This window comes from Carassius auratus, chromosome 37 (genome assembly GCF_003368295.1).
Source record: "Carassius auratus strain Wakin chromosome 37, ASM336829v1, whole genome shotgun sequence".
Lineage (NCBI taxonomy): Eukaryota > Metazoa > Chordata > Actinopteri > Cypriniformes > Cyprinidae > Carassius > Carassius auratus.
In genome coordinates this window covers 2952526-2972635 of record NC_039279.1, presented here as the reverse complement: position 1 = coordinate 2972635, position 20110 = coordinate 2952526, and the positions used below count along the sequence as shown (strand labels likewise).

At 34.0% G+C, this 20110-nt stretch overlaps 1 protein-coding gene across 1 annotated transcript; it reads left to right on the top strand.

The window, feature by feature from the left end:
* Window positions 1-1451: 1451 nt before the first annotated feature.
* On the top strand, window positions 1452-16471 carry LOC113056476 (transcription elongation regulator 1-like protein). Its single transcript, XM_026223275.1, has 9 exons — window positions 1452-1599; window positions 5196-5278; window positions 6471-6559; window positions 9006-9157; window positions 10717-10786; window positions 11944-12052; window positions 12279-12368; window positions 14355-14473; window positions 16037-16471. The coding sequence occupies exons 1-9, from the start codon at window positions 1452-1454 to the stop codon at window positions 16191-16193; spliced, it is 1017 nt and encodes a 338-aa protein (XP_026079060.1). The 3' UTR covers window positions 16194-16471.
* Window positions 16472-20110: the final 3639 nt, after the last annotated feature.

The following is a 20110-nucleotide window of genomic DNA, read 5'->3' as shown; positions in this document are numbered from 1 at the left end:
AAGAAGACGACAACCAGAAGGTTCACAGTTATATGCTCATGCTTATAATGAGGAGGGAGGGAGGGTTGCGAGCTGTTGAACATTCTTTCCGAGCAGTGGTGCCACGTATAATGTGTCTAATATGAGAGTGGTAGTGATTGGAGCCATTTGACACTGCTGCGCTCGATTTCAGACAGGTACCACTTTGGCAAGTTTACTTGAGTTTATTGAACACAATTTATCTTTGGCAGTATGGTTCCTTATGGGGGTTCTTGCTCCCAGAATAATTAAACATACAAGAGCTTTAATATTAACCCCCAAAACATAATGAGAGGTATTACTGTCTGAAGAAGATCCCCCAAACCAACCTTGTTCCATTCCTGCAAAGAGAAAAGACAGTGTTTATTGGGATACCCGTAATATAGCCTACTGGCTAGCAAAGGGGTATTCCCCCCTCTAATGAGGCAGAGAGAAGCTGGCCTCTCTATAATTAAAGTAGAAGAGTATTCTCTCCAGCGGGAGAACCACAAGAACAGCATGCATGTCCCTGAGCTTAGTATGAGCAGTAGGAGAGTAGCGTGAAGACCCCCCGAAATTGTCCTTGTTCCATTCCTGCAAAAGAGAAAGATAATGTTATTGAGAGGTCCTTAATGCAGCCTATGTTAGGAGAGGGGTATTCTCCCCTCTAGACGCGAGGATGAGAATAGCAAGTCTTCTCTTGATTTAAGTAGCAGGGGTGTTCATCCCCTGCTGAAGGATGAACAGCAGTCCCCTGCAGCCATAGCAGAAAAGGGTGTTCTCTCCAGCTGGAGAGAACAGCAGTCCCTTTCTTCTGAGGGGTGTTCATCCTTCGCTTGAGGGATAGAACAGTGGTCCCCTAAAGGTATCGCAGCAAAGGGTGATCTCCCTAGCGGGAGAAAACAGCAGCCTCGTTTTTTTTTTTTTCACATAGCAGCAAAGGTGTTCTCTCCAGCTGGAGAAAACAGCAGTCCCTTTTCCTTTTTTGATTTAAGTAGCAGGGGTGTTCATCCCTCGCGTAAGGGATAGAGCAGCGGTTCTACAGGTATTGCGGCAAAGGGTGCAGTCCTTTTTTTTGTATCGTATGCATGCGGTTTTAGGATGTAGTTTAACTGAGCAGGGAAATTTTGTTTGCCTTATTGCTCAAGAGCACGCTCTCCCGTGGAAAACAAACCAAGCCAACTTTTCTCTTTTATCGGAGGGCTCGCGTTAATAGAGCCATTAGCCATGCTTATATAATGAAACCATGGTTACACATACAGTAAAGAAGCAAATATTAACCCAATGCATGCATTTCCAGGCACTTATATATATAAAGCTTATTTAATCTTAAGCTGGTCCTGATGGTTTTGAAAAGTGTATATATACAAGTGTATATATAAAAAAAATTATGCCTTGCAAGTCTGTCATTCTCTGTATTTTGCCATGCTTTGTGCATAATTAAATGCTCTTCCATGTTCCCTTTGTGGAATACAGGAACACGGAGCAGCTGGGAAGGCTTGCTGGGACCCATCCTGCCCTCTCAGATAACTGCAGTAACATCACTCTCTGCTCCTGGAGTGACCCTACTTACTGGAAACTGGAAGAAGCAAAGAGCAACAGGTGAGAAAACACATAATATAATGCGATTTTAAGTAGCCTTTCCACAATTGCTTTTGTAGTGTATGCAAATTTTGCTTTGATCACAGGAATACATTGTTTCAAAATATATCAATATAAAAATAGCTTTTTTAAATTATAATAATATTTCATAATATTGCTGTTTTTACTGTATTTTTAATTGAACAAATGCAGCCCTGGTGTATATGTATTTTACTTAAGGTAAAAATATCTATAAATTAGATCATTTAATAGAAACATTATAACTTTATTCTACCTGTCTAGTAACAATGGACAGAGCTATCATAAGTTATATTTCTTTAGAATAAAAATCTGTTTAGATTTTTTTTTTCTGTTGAAATCATAATTTTATCCCAGCCTAGGCCACTTTTATAAAAAAAAAAAAAAAAAAAAAAGTTATTGCACATCTCTGAAGTGAGAGATTTTCTTCTAAATTGCATCATTTTTTTTCACGACATGTTTATTGCAAAAATACCAACCATGCAGGCACTTCTAAAGGAGACTTTAATAAAATAACATTTACTAAATAGCCTATAGACAAGTATTCATCACCTGCTTTTCCCATCTTCATGGAATTCATTGCATTTTCTACAAGACAGATCTGAGTCTGCACACTCTAGCTAACAAAACTGACCAGATTTAACATGTCCAGCAATGTTCAACCAATCATATTCTTTCCTTCTACATTATGGTCTGTATTCCCTGTGTGACATATTTTGGACAGCAGCCTTGTGTTTATCGCACCATAAGCAGCTTGTGATTCAACTGGTCGCCACACAGATATTCTTCTCCATTGTCTTCCATCAACAAAAGACTTTATAGTGGAAGTGTGGCACAGAAGTATCTGCGCTGACAGAAACAGATGAATGGTTTGTGTAGGCGTTGATGAGAGGTTTCCCATCAGTGCTTCTAGCTCTGTGATGATGACTGATATAAATCAAACAGAATCTTCATTCAGCGTTTATTGCAAATCAGTTGCTTCTTGTTATACAAAGAGTTGCTATGGGGCCAGAACAGTTTCATCCAACTTTAATCAGGATTTGTCAGTGCTAGTTGTTCTATAAGTAATCCACTAGCTGTTCCCCCTATGCCCACTTTAACCGTATACATACACTACTGTTCACAAGGTTTTTTTTTTTTTTTTTTTTTTTTTGAAGAAGAAGAAGAAACTGGGTCAAGTTTGTTGACACACTTTGATATTGGCTTGTCTGAAAGTTTAAAATAACTATTAAAAGCTTAAAGTTTGGAAGTTATACTCAGTCTGAAAAAGTCAGACAGGCCAATAAAAACTCAGACCATAGACTACTTAAAACCCTATTAGACCTCATCAGACTGCTAAACCACAAAAAACAGACCTTTAAAAGACATACTAGGAATTTCTTAAGTTTTGTTAGAATTATTTCACATGTTGGTAGCATATTTTATCAAATTGTTGGCTCTAACATGTTATAACTCTCTAGATCAACATAAATGTTTAACATGTTGGCAGTTTGTTGCCGCATGCTGCATGTTTTAACACAAGGCTAGCATGTTTTAGTATATTTCTAAATATTCAACAAGTTGCTAGCATACATGGCTGACATGTTTTAGTAAGTTGCTAGTATTTAAACAAGTTGCTAGCATGTTTTAAATTGATGTTTCTACAATATTTTAACAAGTTGCAAACATTGCATGTTTTATGTTTATAGCACAATTTAGCACGTTGATGGCATGTTTTACCATATTGTTGGCATGTTTTAATAAATCATTAGAGGTCCTTTAAAAAGCTGAGATCAGCCATATACGTACAATGTATCACTATATTCAAGTCCTCTGATGTCATTTGGCTGCTGTTTGTGAGGAAAAGACTGAAATTGATGCAAACCTCATTTGCAATTATCAAATGAATATTCAAGTCAACTACTTGTATTTCCTCTTAAAATTAATTGTTTGCATGACATATACATAACAGTAAATATGTAGAATCAAAACAATCTTGAGCAAATCCCTTTCCTACCTCTGAACGTGAGCTTTTCTCCCTGACGTTTCTTTCTTTCTTTCTTTCTTTCTTTCTTTCTTTCTTTCTTTCTTTCTTTCTTTCTTTCTTTCTTTTTGTTCTATCCAAAGCTGCTGAATTCAGTATGCTGCCTGTTTGAGTTTAATTTCATGCAGGACAAAAGATCAAGCAGCGCATTTGATTTCAGCTCCACCTTATGCTTGCCACATCTAATTTCATACCCTTCCATGGAGATAAAGTGAAAATGACTTTGGGCTAGACTGAGTTTGAGTGTGTTCAAACTATGTATGTAGTAGTAGTGATGGCATAGTGTATAATGGTTTCTACCATTAATGACAGTCTCAGTGTGTTGCTTTCTCATTGATTTGCCTGCCAGCTGTTATGTGGTTGTTGTTAGAAGGTTTTACTCTTATCATGTGTTGCAATGTCTTTTGATAACTTTTAGATGTTGCTTGTAATGTGATTTTTTTTTCTCTCTTTCTTTTTTTTGTGCATTATAGATTTTCTGAATGTTCTGTCAATATTCATAAAGAGCAAAGCATACATCATTGTTTGTACTCAATGAAGTACAGTCTGTCTCTGTGTGTGTGTGTGGGGGGGAAAACAGTTCTCACTCAGAAACTGCTAGTAAGTTTCACAATTAATTACAAAAAAACAGCAAATAACACATTGAATTAAACATTACATTTTTAACTTGTAATTTTTTTTTTTTTTTTTTTTTTTTTTGCAAAATGTACTATTTGTTTTATTTAGAACTTTGTCAGAAGTTTGGGGTCAGTAAGATCTTCAGTGTTTCTGAACAAAGTCTCTTATATGCTCCCCAAAGCTGCATTTATTTAATGTTAAACCAGTAATCTTGTGAAATGTTATTACATCTTAAAATAACTGCTTTCTATATTATTTATTTCTGTGTTCATCTCAGTTTTATAAGCTTTTTTTTTTTTTTTTTTTTTTCCATTGAAAATGATCAGGAAACAATTTGTTTGTTCTGTTATCACATTAGATTCAATACCAATATCAGCCAATCAGATTCAATACCAGAAAGAACTGTTGTGTGTGTATGTATATATATATATATATATATATATATATATATATATATATATATATATATGTGTGTGTGTGTGTGTGTGTGTGTGGTTAAAAAGGCTAGATTATTATTAAATTAGAAAAATACAAAACAAAAGCTTTTTCACTAGTAGTCTCAGAAAGCTAAAGAAAAGCAGTCAATCAGTGAAGAATACTGTAATTTACACAAATCAGCATACTTATAACTGAACACATAGCCTATATTCATACATGCAAATGAAGGCACCCCTCTTCCCTTGGTGATAGCTCAGCTTAAAACAGAAGACAAAATGAAATAGATCTCAGTAAACTGATTTGCAATGTTTTCATTATGGGAATTCATTGATTAATTTGGATGCCACAATCATTTGTTTAATATTGTAGATGAAGTGAACATGAATTTCCTATTAATGTTTTACTTGAATTAAGTTGACTATTAATGAGGCACTGATTGTTTGAATAAATAATGTGAATTTTGTATCAGGGGATATTGAGCATTTATCTCTGTCCTCAGATAAGATTTTGGAATTGAAGAAGCCATCCTGCACCAACGCCTTGGTGCTCCACCGTGATCCGAACCCAAAGGCTAAGGCTGAGGTTTGTAATCCTCATCTTTCTCTTATTAACTGTAGTTATGATATCCGCAACATCAACATAATTGCTATTGCCATACTGTTTGTCCGTTGCCAGACTTTGGTCCTCATGAAAATTGTTTTGGATTGTCTTAGAGGCATAAAGAATATCAAAATGATTTGTGAAAAAAGGTCAGACTGTGCATGGGCACAATCAGATTTGGAGTCCAATTAAGTTTGAGTTAATAATCGCTTTTGTTGAAGTGTGCTTTGCCATAGAGTCCCTGTAGGTGACGGCTTTTTAAAATCTTTTCAGCCAGATTAATTAACAAAATTCCCCCAGAACCGTAATTCATTCGACCGCAAGCCTGCTGCCCAACCTTATTCAGAGAATCAGTCATTTGCATCATTCGGTCATGCAGGGACTGGGTAATTGGTTGTTTTCTGAGTGTGTGTTCAAGGCTGAGCATATCTACATCATTTATCAGGTGGATAATCAGCACTATATTTTATCATTAGCCTTGTAACCCATGTTTAGGGTGAGATAATTGAGCTTCACTTTGCCTGAATGATTACAGAGTAGAAAAAAAAATAAAAATGTATGCGCTCTATTTTAAAGACTCACTGTCTGCTGCCAAACTGAATCAACTGACTTGATTTCAGAAGTGATTTCAAACAATCTGCATATATTACTAAGATAAAAATATGATACTCTGATAAGCATGAAAATACATAAATCAAGTACTGACTAAAACAAACTATATTTGATTATTAGAGCTATTTTTTACTGAAACATTTAAGTTTCTTATTGCCTGTTCTGTTGCTCAGAATTACAGGATTAGACATTGATTTCTTGATTTCCTTAATGTATAACTTTTGATGGTATTAAGTATTTTATTTTATGTATAAAACACACACACACGCACACATACATATGTATATGTGTGTGTGCAAATTTAGCAGTTTTGTGTTTTTCATATAATATTTTATTTTTTACTTAAAATAAAATACTTAATAAATAAAAAAATAAAAAAGAAAGAAAGATAAAAAAAGAAAAAAAAAAAGTTTGTTTTACTCATTCAATTTTGAATGCTATTTGATGTTTTTGGCCCTGACTCTTGTTCTGGTTATGAATCTGGCCGGAATCCCGTATGAAAACTCACAAGACCACTCAGACAACATTATGCCTTTCTGTATGTGTGTGTGTGTGTGTCCAGGATGAGCCTTTTAAAGTCAGTATGGATGAGGACAGCTCGCTCAAAGACAAGCGGCCAGTAGCATCCACGCCTATACCTGGGTCACCATGGTAACTATCCATTTTGTCTGCGCAAATATAATTGTATGGCTCACCATCAATTTCATGCATTTTTATTGCTAATAAATGACTCTCTGCAAGCAAGATAATGACCGATCAATTGTCTGTGTCAACCAACACTTTCAAATACTACTGTTGTGAATGTGCTATTTTCTCATGTGTTTTGGAATAGTTTAATAGCCAGATTGTTCATATATATTGACAAAGTTTTTTGTTTTATCTCCTCTCAGTCTGTCATAAATGTCAGCAGCTTTAGCACTATTTAAAAGATGCATGCCGCTCTATAACTGCCTGATGACAGTAATGCTTGAATGAAATACAGAAGTGCACATGGCAAACCTCCAGAGCTAAACAGATACACTGACACCCAATCGAAAACCTGCATAAGGACGACGTGTTATGCAAGACTTCCTTTTTTTTTCTGCCAAAGCAGTGTGGGCTTTTTTTCACTGCAAAACACACACACACACACACACACTGGCTGATGGTTGATGACACCAGAATTGGAGCTGTTGTGTGATTGTGATCTGTTATGTGTTGGTTAGTTTCCTGTGGTAAATAAAGGAGCAAATGACCCTCCTCCATCCTCAACTCCATTTCATCACAGTCAGGACTTGGCTTTCTAATATTCATTGTTGAATCAGACTCCGTTAATCTGTAATGTTGTTAAACTAAAATGTCCTTAAGAACATTCATTATATCTGCATCTGTGTCTGTTCTGTTTACCGTTGGGAGATATAGCTGCTCATTCATGACAGAGTTTTTACCCAGAACAGAACTATACCTCCAATCCAAACTGTTTGTGTTTCTGACAAAACGAGATTGAATGGAGAGCAAATTGAGAATATTACTTAAGTCTCCAACTTCTCACATATCCTTTTTATCTAGAGCTCTAGAAGGAACCTTAATAATGTCTGAAACTATGAGTACAAATTATCTGATCTAATTTGATTCTGATTCAAATATTTAATTCAATTCTGATTAGATCTGAATATAGGCATATATTAGGCGTAAATAGGCATAAATAAGCTTTCCATTGATGTATGGTTTGTTAGAATAGGACAATAATTGGTTTTTAAAAATATTGAGAAAATCAACTTTAAAGTTGCCCAAGTGAAGTTCTTAGCAATGCATATTACTAATCAAAAATTACGTTTTGATATATCTACAGTAGGGAATTTACAAAATATCTTCATGGAACATGATCCTTACTTAATAGCCTAATTATTTTTAGTATAAAAGAAAAATCAATGATTTTCACCCATATAATGCATTTTTGTCTATTGCTACAAATAAAACCCAGCTACTTAAGACTGGTTTTGTGCTCCAGGGTCACAAATTTATTATTTCTCTCTCTCTCTCTCTCTCTCTCTCTCTCTCTCTCTCTCTCGCTCTTTCTCTCTCTTTTACTTTGGTTTTTGTGGGATTAACTTCAAGATAAATTTAAAGGTGGACAGTGGCACACAATGATGATGTTTTGCATTTTTGGGGGCAATTGACATACAGATACCTTATAGTTGTTCTGCGTAGTACTGTAAGTCTGGATAGAAGGAAGGCAGAAGAAAGTTGCATGGAAAAAAAATATATTTAGCATCTCCTAAGCAAAAAAAAAAAAAAAAGAACAATCTCTAAGCAATAAAATGGTCCTTTGGGTAGAGCTTTTGCTTCTAAAGTTAATTTTGTAGTTATTGTTTTATATGGAGGTTGCATGGAAATGATTTTAAAACACAAGAATCCCTGCAATATAAATGGAAAGACAAATGAAGCATGAGTGTAGTGCCAGCCATATGTTTGCACTATGAATAAATGCATATGAGTAAAGCGGATGATCCGTTTCAAAGATTTTTTTTTTTTTTTTTTAATATCATTGGGTCAGTTTTATGGAACAGGAAGGCTCTGCCGATCTCCCTGATGCGATGGTTGGCATGAGGTTGTATCAAATTTCCTCACAGACCATGGCAAAATCCATGAATACTTTATCCGACATGCCCTGAATGAAGCCTGAAATGGGTCTTAAATTATCACTGTAAGGTAAGTATATCTAGTGCGGAACGTCTGAAATATTGCCTACTTTTGGATTTATGACATAAAACTTAACTATATAATAGGCTTGTAGGCTTGCATTGTGGATTTTATCCATTTAAAAATCTTGTGTAACTCCTGGATGATTACGACAAAAAAAAAAAAAAAAAAAAAAAAAAGCTGGTGAAGACAAAAAATGCATCAGATTCTGAATATAATGGTCAAATTCAGCCCATCTGGTCTTTCTCAGCTGCCATTTATGACCCACAATCCTCTCTCTGGGTCTCTCTAGTCAAGCTGGGACTGTTTTTCATCATCAGGATTTCTTAGTCATTGTGAGAACAGTCTGTCGGATTGTGTTCCTGAATGTATGCGACTATATAAAGACATGACAGCATCTCTCTCTTTTCTGTAGGTGTGTAGTATGGACAGGTGATGACAGGGTGTTTTTCTTCAATCCCACCATGCATTTGTCAGTATGGGAGAAACCAGTGGATCTGAAAGACCGTGGAGACCTCAATCGAATCATCGAGGACCCGCCACATAAACGCAAGAAAGACTCTTTAGGTGAGACTCTGTCCAGAAATAGTAGACCATTCAGGCATATTTAACACACTCTTAAATATACAATTTGCTAAAATTTTTAGATACCATTTAATATGAATAATGTACAAATTGGTATGCAAGCAATGTGTTTTCTGACCCATTTAATGGCAAATTTATTTATAAATGAAATCCAGATGGCACAGACAAAGTCTTTATATAGCTGAATTTAATTAACATCAAAAGTTCCGCAAGTATGAATTATAATTGAAACATCATCGCATTTAGAAATCACACAAAAACTGTTATGGAAGGTTCAGTAAATGTGTAAACTGTGTAAAAAAAAAATAATAGTAATAATTCTATATCCGTCTCATGAAAACAAACCCAACCTGTGATTAAATTGCATATTCCATGAATCTGTTGTAAGATAAAATAATTTACTTTTCAGATGCTTTGCATATGTTCACATTGTTTGCATCCAAAATGTAAATGCACTTACACATAAAAAAATACTGTACACCATACCATTCAAAAGTTTGATTTATTGAATGATTGACTCGCATTGTTTGAAAGAAGTCTCTTCTGTCAACAAGAATTTGTTTGATCAAAAATACAGTAAAAACGTAATATTATTATTATTATTATTATTATTATTTTTTTTTACAATTTAAAATAACTTTTTTCCATTTTATTTGTAAATATATATATAAATATAATAAACAGTAATTAATATGTAATTATTACTGTGATGGAAAAGCAACATTCTCAGCAGTCTTCAGTGTCTCATGATCATTCAGAAATCATTCTGGTTATTTGCTCAAGAAACATTAATTTTTGATCCATTTTATGAATCCTTTCTGAATAAAAGTATTGAAACTTACAGACCCCAAACTTTTGAACAGTAGCATACCTGCAAATACTAATGAGATCAGGATGGAAAGCCCTTCTGTAGCCTCGAGGAAAGACCCATTTATGTTCAGATTAAGTTGCTGAATCAGTGAAGTGTAACTCACGACTTTATGATATGAAATACAGGAGCACAGTCTGTAAAGTGATGAACTTGGCTGAAAGTCTAATCCTTACAGTGTGATAATGATGCTCAAGCTAAAGTTGAATACACCCACCAACTACAGAACTGGTGTTCTCGTGGATTAACTAAAAGCTGTAATCCAATGAAGCGGCTCTGCAAATATTGAATTAGTCTGGATCTTGTCTGGAAGTTATTATACGGTTGACTTGATTTCCCAGAAGGCTTTTCATCTTTATTGATTTAGTTTCATAGCTGTTTCATGGAGATTATCTATTGATGACCTTAATCTATTCAGAGTCTAAAGTGTAAAAATGTCTGTTTGAGTAAATTAGTTCTTATTGTGCTTTTCGGATTAACAACCTGGCACGAGCCAGGCATATAAATACAGAAAAGCTGGAGTTATGTGCAAAAATAAAACTTTACAAACTTGCTGGTGTTTTTACTAATTAATCACTTGTTTGTTTTGATAATCTGTTGATACTGTTAAATCCTAGTAAAGTGCCTGGATTTCTACAGTACTGCTCTACAGCATGTTGTGTTCCATCAACAGACGATGGCTCAAATGCTGACGATGATGACAATGATGAAGAGGAAGGTAGTTCAAAGAACAAGCGCTACAAGTAAGTTGAATTGACCCATGTAAAATATGACAGCAAATCTTAATCTGCTTTAACTGATGAGGAGGATCTTGTATCAGATGTGTTGTATTTCACACACCTTAATAATCGCAGCTCAACAGGAAGTCTTTAGTTTTTGGTGGGCAACATCTGCACTCACAGCTTGATGCAGATTTATTAATCTGTCGCTCATGGAGATCATTTAAATTGAACAGTTGGGTGTTTGAAATACTCCCAAATGTCTGTGGATATATATATATATATGTGTGTGTGTGTGTGTGTGTGTGGGTGTATATAGGCATGACTTATGCGTTTCATCAATACTTCAAGCCTTTAATCATAAGCCATTAGATCAAAAAGTTTGACGAAGATGAAGACAAACAAAGTATGTCCAAACTTTGAGTGTATGACAAAAATTTATGATAGCAAACAAGGCACGGTAAGAATTGCTGAAATGCCATGAATATTTAATTCACACAATATTTACTCCAAAATATTTGAAGATATTTTAATGCGTTATAAACTATCGTAATAGTTTGTGCAGAATCAATGTAGTAAAAAAATATCTGTAATACCTGAAGATTATTGGAGTATAACAAAATCTTTATTTATTTTTTTCTTCTTAAAATTGTCATGTTTAATTCAATGTGTTACGTTTGCTGTTTTTTTGCTTTTGTCTTTTTTGAAAACATCAATTTAGTTTCTATATTTGTCGAGTCGGGACAGTGGGCGGAGCTCGGGGTGGTGACTGAAGGAGGTGACTGTAGTTCTGACGACAACTTTTTACAGAAGTCAAAACGATTCGTAAAAAATCACAGCTACTTTATGAAGGCTGTGTGCCTTTTAATGTGGACTGATTATGTTTTGACATTTATATGGCAGTTAAATAGCCCCTAGACTTCAGTTATTGTGAAAAAAAAGCAGGAAATTTGGCATTATGGGACCTATTTATATGTGTGTGTGTTTGAACCTGGAGCACAAAAGCAGTCTTGAGTCTCTGGGGTATATTTGTAGCAATAGCCAAAAACACATTGTTTGGGTCAAAATTATAGATTTCTCTTTTATGCCAAAAATCATTGTGTGTGTGTGTGTGTGTGTGTATTGGACAACATATTTACAGAACTACACATCAGAGCTGTTGTATTTCCATTCCTTTAAAGACTGGACCATCCTGCTGAGTGTGAAGGAAGAAACGGCTCATCTCTTCAGATGGTTGTACCGCTGGAGCTCCGGATCGGCCACTTCAGAGACATGCTTCTGGAAAGAGGGGTGAGAAATCCAGTGATGATAATGAAACTTCAGACTTAAAGAAAAAAAAAAAGGAGATAAAAGCTAATGCAACCATTCATCCTAAACTAAGATTTCTGCCAGTACCTGGCCTACCACAGTAGTACAGACTTTGTATATGTGTACACACTGTGAATCTGGAAATGAAGTGGCATAACTGACGTGTTTGTTCTGGATGAGGATCATTCAACCTGTGTATTTTGAATAGGTGTCTGCATTCTCCACCTGGGAGAAAGAATTGCACAAAATTGTATTTGATCCACGTTACCTGCTGCTGAGTCCAGAAGAACGAAAGCAGGTATGACACAGAGGTTTCATATCAGCCTCGATCAACCTCAATTATTAACAGAACTTCAAACTTCATTAACTCTACATTTCCACTGACAAACTTACTGTGGTTTTGAAAGTACAAGTAGATGGTGGTAAGACCAAATGTCCTGTATCAAGCATGACTTGCACACTGAAAATGTATATATTGTAAATTTTTTATATTTATAAAATATTTTATATTTATTTTATAAATATTGAAATTAAAAATAATATCTTAAAATATGTATTTATAGTAGGGCTGGTAAGCAATTGATTTATTTTAATCTAATTAATTACATGATGTGGTGATTAATTAATCTAATTAATCGCACATAAAATTTGGAGAAATTACTCTGAAAAGATCATTTAAAGTCATTGTTGTCCAAAGCATCAAACAGAGATTACAAAAAGTAGGTTAAGCAAGAAATATTTTGTTTGATATAATGTATTACATATACTCTTTTGGACCATGTGAATATATGATGACATAATTTTTGGTTGGAGCGAACTATAACTTTAATAAATTATTTTACTGTGAAAATATGAAATTCTTTAATGAAATGATACTCTAAATAATAAACTAAAACTGCCAGTAGGTGGTGGTAAATGTCCTAATGATTATGTCATTGAGTCTTTTATTCATTCATTTGAGTCATTCAAATGGCTGATTCATTTAGGAATGAAGTAAATGACTCTTTATAAATGGTTCATTGAATCATTAGGCTAGTTCAACTTGAAGCGGGTCATCACCATCAGACCAATCGGTGTGTGACATCAAAGAACCGCAAGAGCTTAGAGAGCAGACGACTCCTTGCGCTTTTGAATCGCTCTCGCGGTACTTTGATGTCATACACCGGTCAGTCTGTGCAGTGCCACTTCAAAGCCAACGTATAGACCAATGGTTCAATGCGCCAAACGGTTCACCAAATTCGTTCGAAACGTGGAAATGAAATGCCGCTGTGGGTTGCTCGGGGGTGAACAGTTCTGATTTGTCTTTATATTTTGGTTGGCAAAATTAGACAAAACAGACAACATTGTGTCTAAAATAGATAAATACAACATTAACTTCTTAATGAACTGTTGTATAAGATAAGTATCACATTTTGCGCTAGTGTGATATTGCACTTAGCCTACAGCTCCTGTGAAATTTTCTTAACCATGTGATGTAAATATGAGACCCAATCTTAAATGGGTGTTTTGCCCCATATCTTGAATTGTAACAACATTTTCTAGGCTCCATCATGCAGTAAGTTGTTGCCTTACCTCATATTAGTCATCAATTGACTGTATGAAATGGCAGATATTCCACATAGGTCTGGGGTGGGGCAAGCATTGATAATCATTTTTTATAATTTTTATAAATTAATGCGTTAAATTATCAGCCCCAGTTTATACATTTATTAAATAATTTATATTATAAATAATAAATTACATATGAATATATATACAGGTGAATCTCAATAAATTTGAATGGAAATGTTCATTTATTTCAGTAATTCAGCTCAAATTTTTAAACTTGCATATTAAATTCAATGCACACAGACTGTGTAGTAGTTTAAGTCTTTGATTCTTATAATTGTGATGATTTTGGCTCACATGTAAAAAAAAAAAAATTAAGAGTATTTCATAATAATAATAATAATAATAATAATAATAATAATAATAAAAATTTGTGAATTGTTGGCCTTCTGAAAAGTATGTTAATTTACTGTTCATGTACTCAATACTTGGTAGGAGCTCATTTTGCTTAAATTAAACTCATTCTGTATGGTTTATAAGCGTTTTGAAAAAATGGGGACATGGGTTATGTCCTCATAAGTCACCCTCACCTTGTAATACCTGTGTCAAACCCATGTCATTATACAGAGTTGTGTCCTGATGTTTCAAAAAAAAAAACAAGAGCACACACACATACACACACACACAGAAAAATCTGTACTAGTTGACAATACTAGTTTTTTTTTTTTCTCCTCAGATTTATGATCAGTTTGTCAAAGCAAGAATGAAAGAGGAGCACAAGGAGAAAAAGTGCAAACTCCAGCAAGCGAAAGAAGAGTACAGAAAACTGCTTGAGGAATCAAAAATCACATCCAGGTGAGCTTATGTATAAGTGTGACTGATTTTGCTGATGCATTAATAAAATCTGTCTCTAGAGCAGATTATTTATTCAGCAAAGGTGTTAATAACTGATGATCTTTGCAGTTTGGGTCCTCATTTCTTTGGTTTTGTGTATTTGTTTCACCTTGTTTCTTGTTAAAGGTCTCACACAGAAGTGAATTCAAACACACCACAGGGATTAACACTCTTGAAGTTTCCTTTTTGCAGGTATAACAGAAAACGTCTTTCATTTTTACTCTGTTCTGCACCTGATTCATTTATAGTGAAAGGAACTGAAGAGAAGTGAATCAATGCACTAATATTACCACATTCACAACTCATGTAATTGAAACAAAGCAATATATTTTTATGGAGAGATCATCTTAAATATTTGACTATGAATAGTTGGAAATATGATATACATATATGTATATGTTGGCATTAACTTCTTCCCCACCATTGCCATAATTTTCTGGCTTTCCGTGTTTTTACTGATATGCAGTAGGAAGAGGCACTATACACATCTTCTGAAAAGAGTAATGAATGTCTGGATCAAAACACGGTGAAGAAAAAAACGAAACAAGGGATTGCATATGAAAGCAGATGCATGTATAAATTAACAAGATCATCGGGGCATTACGAAGCATATAAATCGAAAATGCAGTCTCAGGAATTGGTCTAGGACTGTGCAAACTTGGGTCGTTGATGAAAACAATTTATTCCGTCTATGTTTTGATCATCACTCTGAATCTGAAAAGTGTTTTTCTCCGCTTTTTGTTCAAAATGTTGCTTTTCTCCAGTTTTACTTGCCACACTCACTCCAAGCGACCTCAGACTGGGTACACTAACAAGGACACTAAAGATCAAAGCCTAAAGCATCAGTCTCTATTGTGTCTCTTGATATCAGGAGGTAAAGTTTACCTGCACATCTCTTACTAGCTGGCTACCATTATACTCACCCCCCTATATCCGGGTCATGGCACCAATGTAACCCACCCACTCACCCCAAGCAGGACTTGAACTGGCATTTCCTAAATGTAGCCTTTAGCATATTTTGCTAGTGTGCCTCGTGAGAACACGAGTGCAAGATTTTTGAAACCCCCTGACACTAATAACCCCCTAACTTGCATTACCCTTAACCTCTAACGCTAGCAACTCAACTTGCTCCAGTTAACTACTTCTAAGAACACTTATGCAATTCCATGGCAACCAGCCAGAACACACTAGCAACCATATAGATATGTGTTTAGAACATCCTAGATAAGTCATAGCAACCAGTTTGCAATCCCCTAGAAAAAGGTTTTAGTTCAAGATTTCAGAAGATAACAAATGCATCAAAATGAGAGTGTTTCTTGTTGAAATTGTGCTTTAATGCTTTAATGCTCTGGGCGGGTTCATGTGTTTTCACCTGCACTTCAGACTGAAGACATGCAGGGCCTCAACTTTTGAGAAAGCTTTCAAAGTCTTCCCAAGAAAACAGCTGGAATCAGACCTTTTACTGCTGAAAAATAGTGGAACTGATGATTATCAAGGATCTCATTCTGATGTTCTCTTTCGTAGGTCGAAATTCAAAGAGTTTTCAGAAAAGTATGGAAACGATCCACGGTTTAAACTGGTACTGAAGAGGAAAGACCAGGAGCTGTTTTTCACCCAGTTCATTGGCACGTTAAAGAAGCGGGACAAGGAGAACAGAATTCGTCTGAGGAAGATGAGATGAGTCCAAACCAAAAGGGCAGTTTGCTTTTCAATGACTGACTTTCAAACAAATGGAACCATACAGAACCAGCAGAATCTGAGCAGGGGTTTGGGAATGAAATCTGTATATGAATCTGTTTCATATTGAAGCTAGTATTCCCTGATTTGAGTATAACGAGGTTACTAAATCGCAACACACAAAGACAGACTTTGACTCACTGGAAGTATCTAAAGCCATTGACCTGTGCACACAGGTGGACAATGATTTTTTCTAATAATTGTAAATAAGTGTTGACTTGCCTGGCGCTGTGTTAAAAGTGACAGTAGAAGTGAAACCATTTTCTCAGAGCAAGACAGATTCTACACAGCATCTGTGAGAATCAGTAAGTGGTGTTGTGTATCGATTGAATTTTTCAAATGTCGTCTAAAGGTTTGTTGTCATTAAATTTGTCACAATATCGTAAAAAATTAAAGTGATACTTTTTACAGAAAATGTATGTTAAGCTCTGTGAAGTGCTGTAATATTTGGTTGGAATTGTTTCCCCCAAAATAAAAAAAATTGCTAACAAGTTATTCGACCTCGAGCCATCACAGATGTAGATGAGCTTGTTTCTTCATCAGAACAGACTTAGAGAAATTTAGCATTACATCACTTATGGCTCCTCTGCAGTGAATGGGTGCCATCAGAATGAAAGTCCAAACAGCTGATGAAAACATCAGTCAAATCATAATAATCCACAAGTAATCTACATCACTCCAGTCCAACAATTAATGTACTTTGAAGCAAACAGCTGCATGTTTCTAAGAGACTTGTGGATTATTATGAGGTCTTTATCAGCTGTTTGGGCCCACATTCTGACGGCACCCATTCACTGCAGAGGAGCCATTAGTGAGCAAGTGATGTAATGCTAAATTTCTTCAAATCTTTTGCGATGAATAAACAAACTCATCTACATGTTGGATGGCCTATATATTTGACAAATTTTCATTTTAGGGTGAACTATTTCTTTAAGTTAGAGCAAGTGGATTCTGTTTACAGTAAATGTAATTGAAAGGACTGTTTAGATGTCTTGGCTGCATTCAATTCGTGTAGCTGTTTTTAAGTATGATTAAATCGATCGTTTTATTTTTATTTATTCTGGTTGAAATGCAATTTTACATTTTCTGTAAGCTTTTATTTACACTAAAAACCATATTCATGGCTCAACAATATTGAGTTTAAACATTTTTTTGCTTGCAAAGTAAGATAAGTCAGCAACTACCTTTTTTATCTCACAATTCTGAATTCAAGTCAGAATTGTAAGATATAAACAATTCTAAGAAAAGAAGAAAGTCATAATTGCAAGATGTTAACTCACAATTACAAGAAACAAATAACAACTGTGAGATAAAACAGTTTTTACTCCATTTTTATTCCATGCTAATAATAATAATAATAATAATAATAATAATAATAATAATTATGATTATTATTATTATTACTATTATTATAATTATAATAACAATAATGAATTGTATTATAAAAAAATAGAAATTGCAAGATGTAAACTAGGAACTGCAATAATAAATAAATAAATAAATAAATGAAAACAGAATTCTGAGGTTATATCTTGCATTTCTGAAATTAAGTCCAAATTGTGAGATAAAAAGTCATAATTGCCTTTTTATTTCCATAGCATGCAATGGCATACCATGCAAAAATATGATTATAATCATAAGAGCACTGAAAAATATTTCATGCAGTTTCAATAATCATTTATTTTAGCCAGAGAGATTACTTTGGTGATACTGAAATTAGATAAATGAACAACATTCGAAACATCCAAAATATTTCAAATGTATGAAAATACATGATTTTTGGATGTAAGACATACTGTACGTAGAACAGAGCATCAACCAAAAAGGAAAGAGACGTTTATGAAATACTCCTACTCTGACCCTGGGGCCATAATCTATATTGTCAGCATGTAAAAAGTATGTATGTTTTCATGTTTGTTTGAAATTTTGAGTTTTCTTTTATGTCCTTTTTTTTTTTTTTTTACAGTAATAACTCCATTAAGGTCTTTCAATCTGCAATTTTTTTTTTTTTTTTTTTTTTTTTTTTTTTTTTTTGAAACATAGATTGTGGAAAAGTAAATAAAAGTGATTTCCAATTAAATTAATTTCTGAAAATTTTCTGTACATGTATTATACACAACCTATAGCCAACCATCTCACAATCTCCCTGCCAACAGAAAACATGTTATTTTTATCCAGTTTCTTCTTTAACGTTGACACGGCAGAAGAAATGTAGGCTGACCATGTTCAATTTAATTTGTGTTCCTAGAAGTTTAAGCCATAATTAGGATTTGATGCGACTAATTAAATGTTGATACATTTTCATTTGTTGCCGTGACATTCGTCAGCAGATGACACATTAACACAAACTATTTCTCAGGCATAATTAAGCATAAGCATAATTAAAATGATCACTCTTCTGTATAAAGACTTTTCTTAGATTCATGTTGTTTGGACTGGCATCTTCATACTGGATTTTGGAAAGGACATTGGGCATCTTTTGTGAAGCTATTTGGTTTAATGCTGTGGCCTGTTTTCAGCTATATTTCCCTCAAAGCTCAAATAACCAACAACAAACACTGTGTTTGCTTCATCAGCAGCACCCTCATTATTTTAACACCAGAAAAAAAAAAAAAAAAAAAAAAAAAAATCCTTTCTTAACATATATGAAATATTTTTGAATACTTAAGGAACATGATAATAAGGCTGAAAATAAACTTGCATTTTTTTTTTATCCATATCCAAGTGGTTATTTGAAACCTTTTTCATGCAGTAGAAAAGCTGGAGATACATCTTTATATATTCAGTCACTGTTCAGCCTGTCTTGGATGGATGGGATCAAGAGAATCATGTACTTTCATGAAAAGACAATGTAGTCTGCAGCTGCATATATATATATATATATTTCTGAAAAAAAAAGTATCAGTTTCCACGAAAACATTAAGCCCCACAGCTGTATTTAAATTTAATGAATTAGAGATAAAGATTAATGATTGGTCATCTAGAAATTTCTCCATTTTGTCTTTTATGTATAGTGTTCAATACAATAATAATAATAATAATGAATCCTTTTATTCAGCAAGCATTATTATCAAAATATTATAATACAAAATATTTTATTTAAAATAAATGCTGTTTTTAACATTCTATTCTTTAAAGAATTCTGAATAAAAGTATCAGAGTTTCCACAATTGTTTTTTTTAATTATTTTATTATTATTATTATTATTATTTTTTTTTATGCAGCACAACTGTTTTCATCATTGATCATAAGTAATGTTTCATGAGCATCAATATGCATTCTAGAATGTTAATGTTAATTTACAGGAAAATTATATTCAAATAGAAAACAGTGAATTGTAATATTATTTCACAATGTTACTTCTTTCACTGTTTTTCATCAAATAAATTCAAACGTGGTGAGCATAAGACACTTCTTTCAAAAACATTAACATCCAAAAATCTTATACAACTTATAAATAGTAGATTTTTTTTTCATCGCTTAGTTTTGTATTTTAATAATAAATAAATAAACACTTTTTTATTGCAGTAATGGGTTTTCAATTGAAAATTATGGTGATAGTAATAGAAAAAAAAAAAAAAGAAAGAGAGAGAAAAAACGCATATTAAAATCCTGAGAACTGGTGTCCCAGGCTATCCCTATAAAAATGTCCCTAAAAAATGTTATTCGCAGTAATATATTATCAACCATCAATATTCAAAATATATTGTAAAATTATTTCCTCTTAAACTGTCAAATCAAAAAGTGTTGAACCCATGAAACAAATGCCCTTGTATAAATTCCAACCAAATAAAGATATTTCTCTCTGACTTATGTCTCTCACAGCAGTGGAGCGGTCCAAACACAGGGAATGATGGAGAA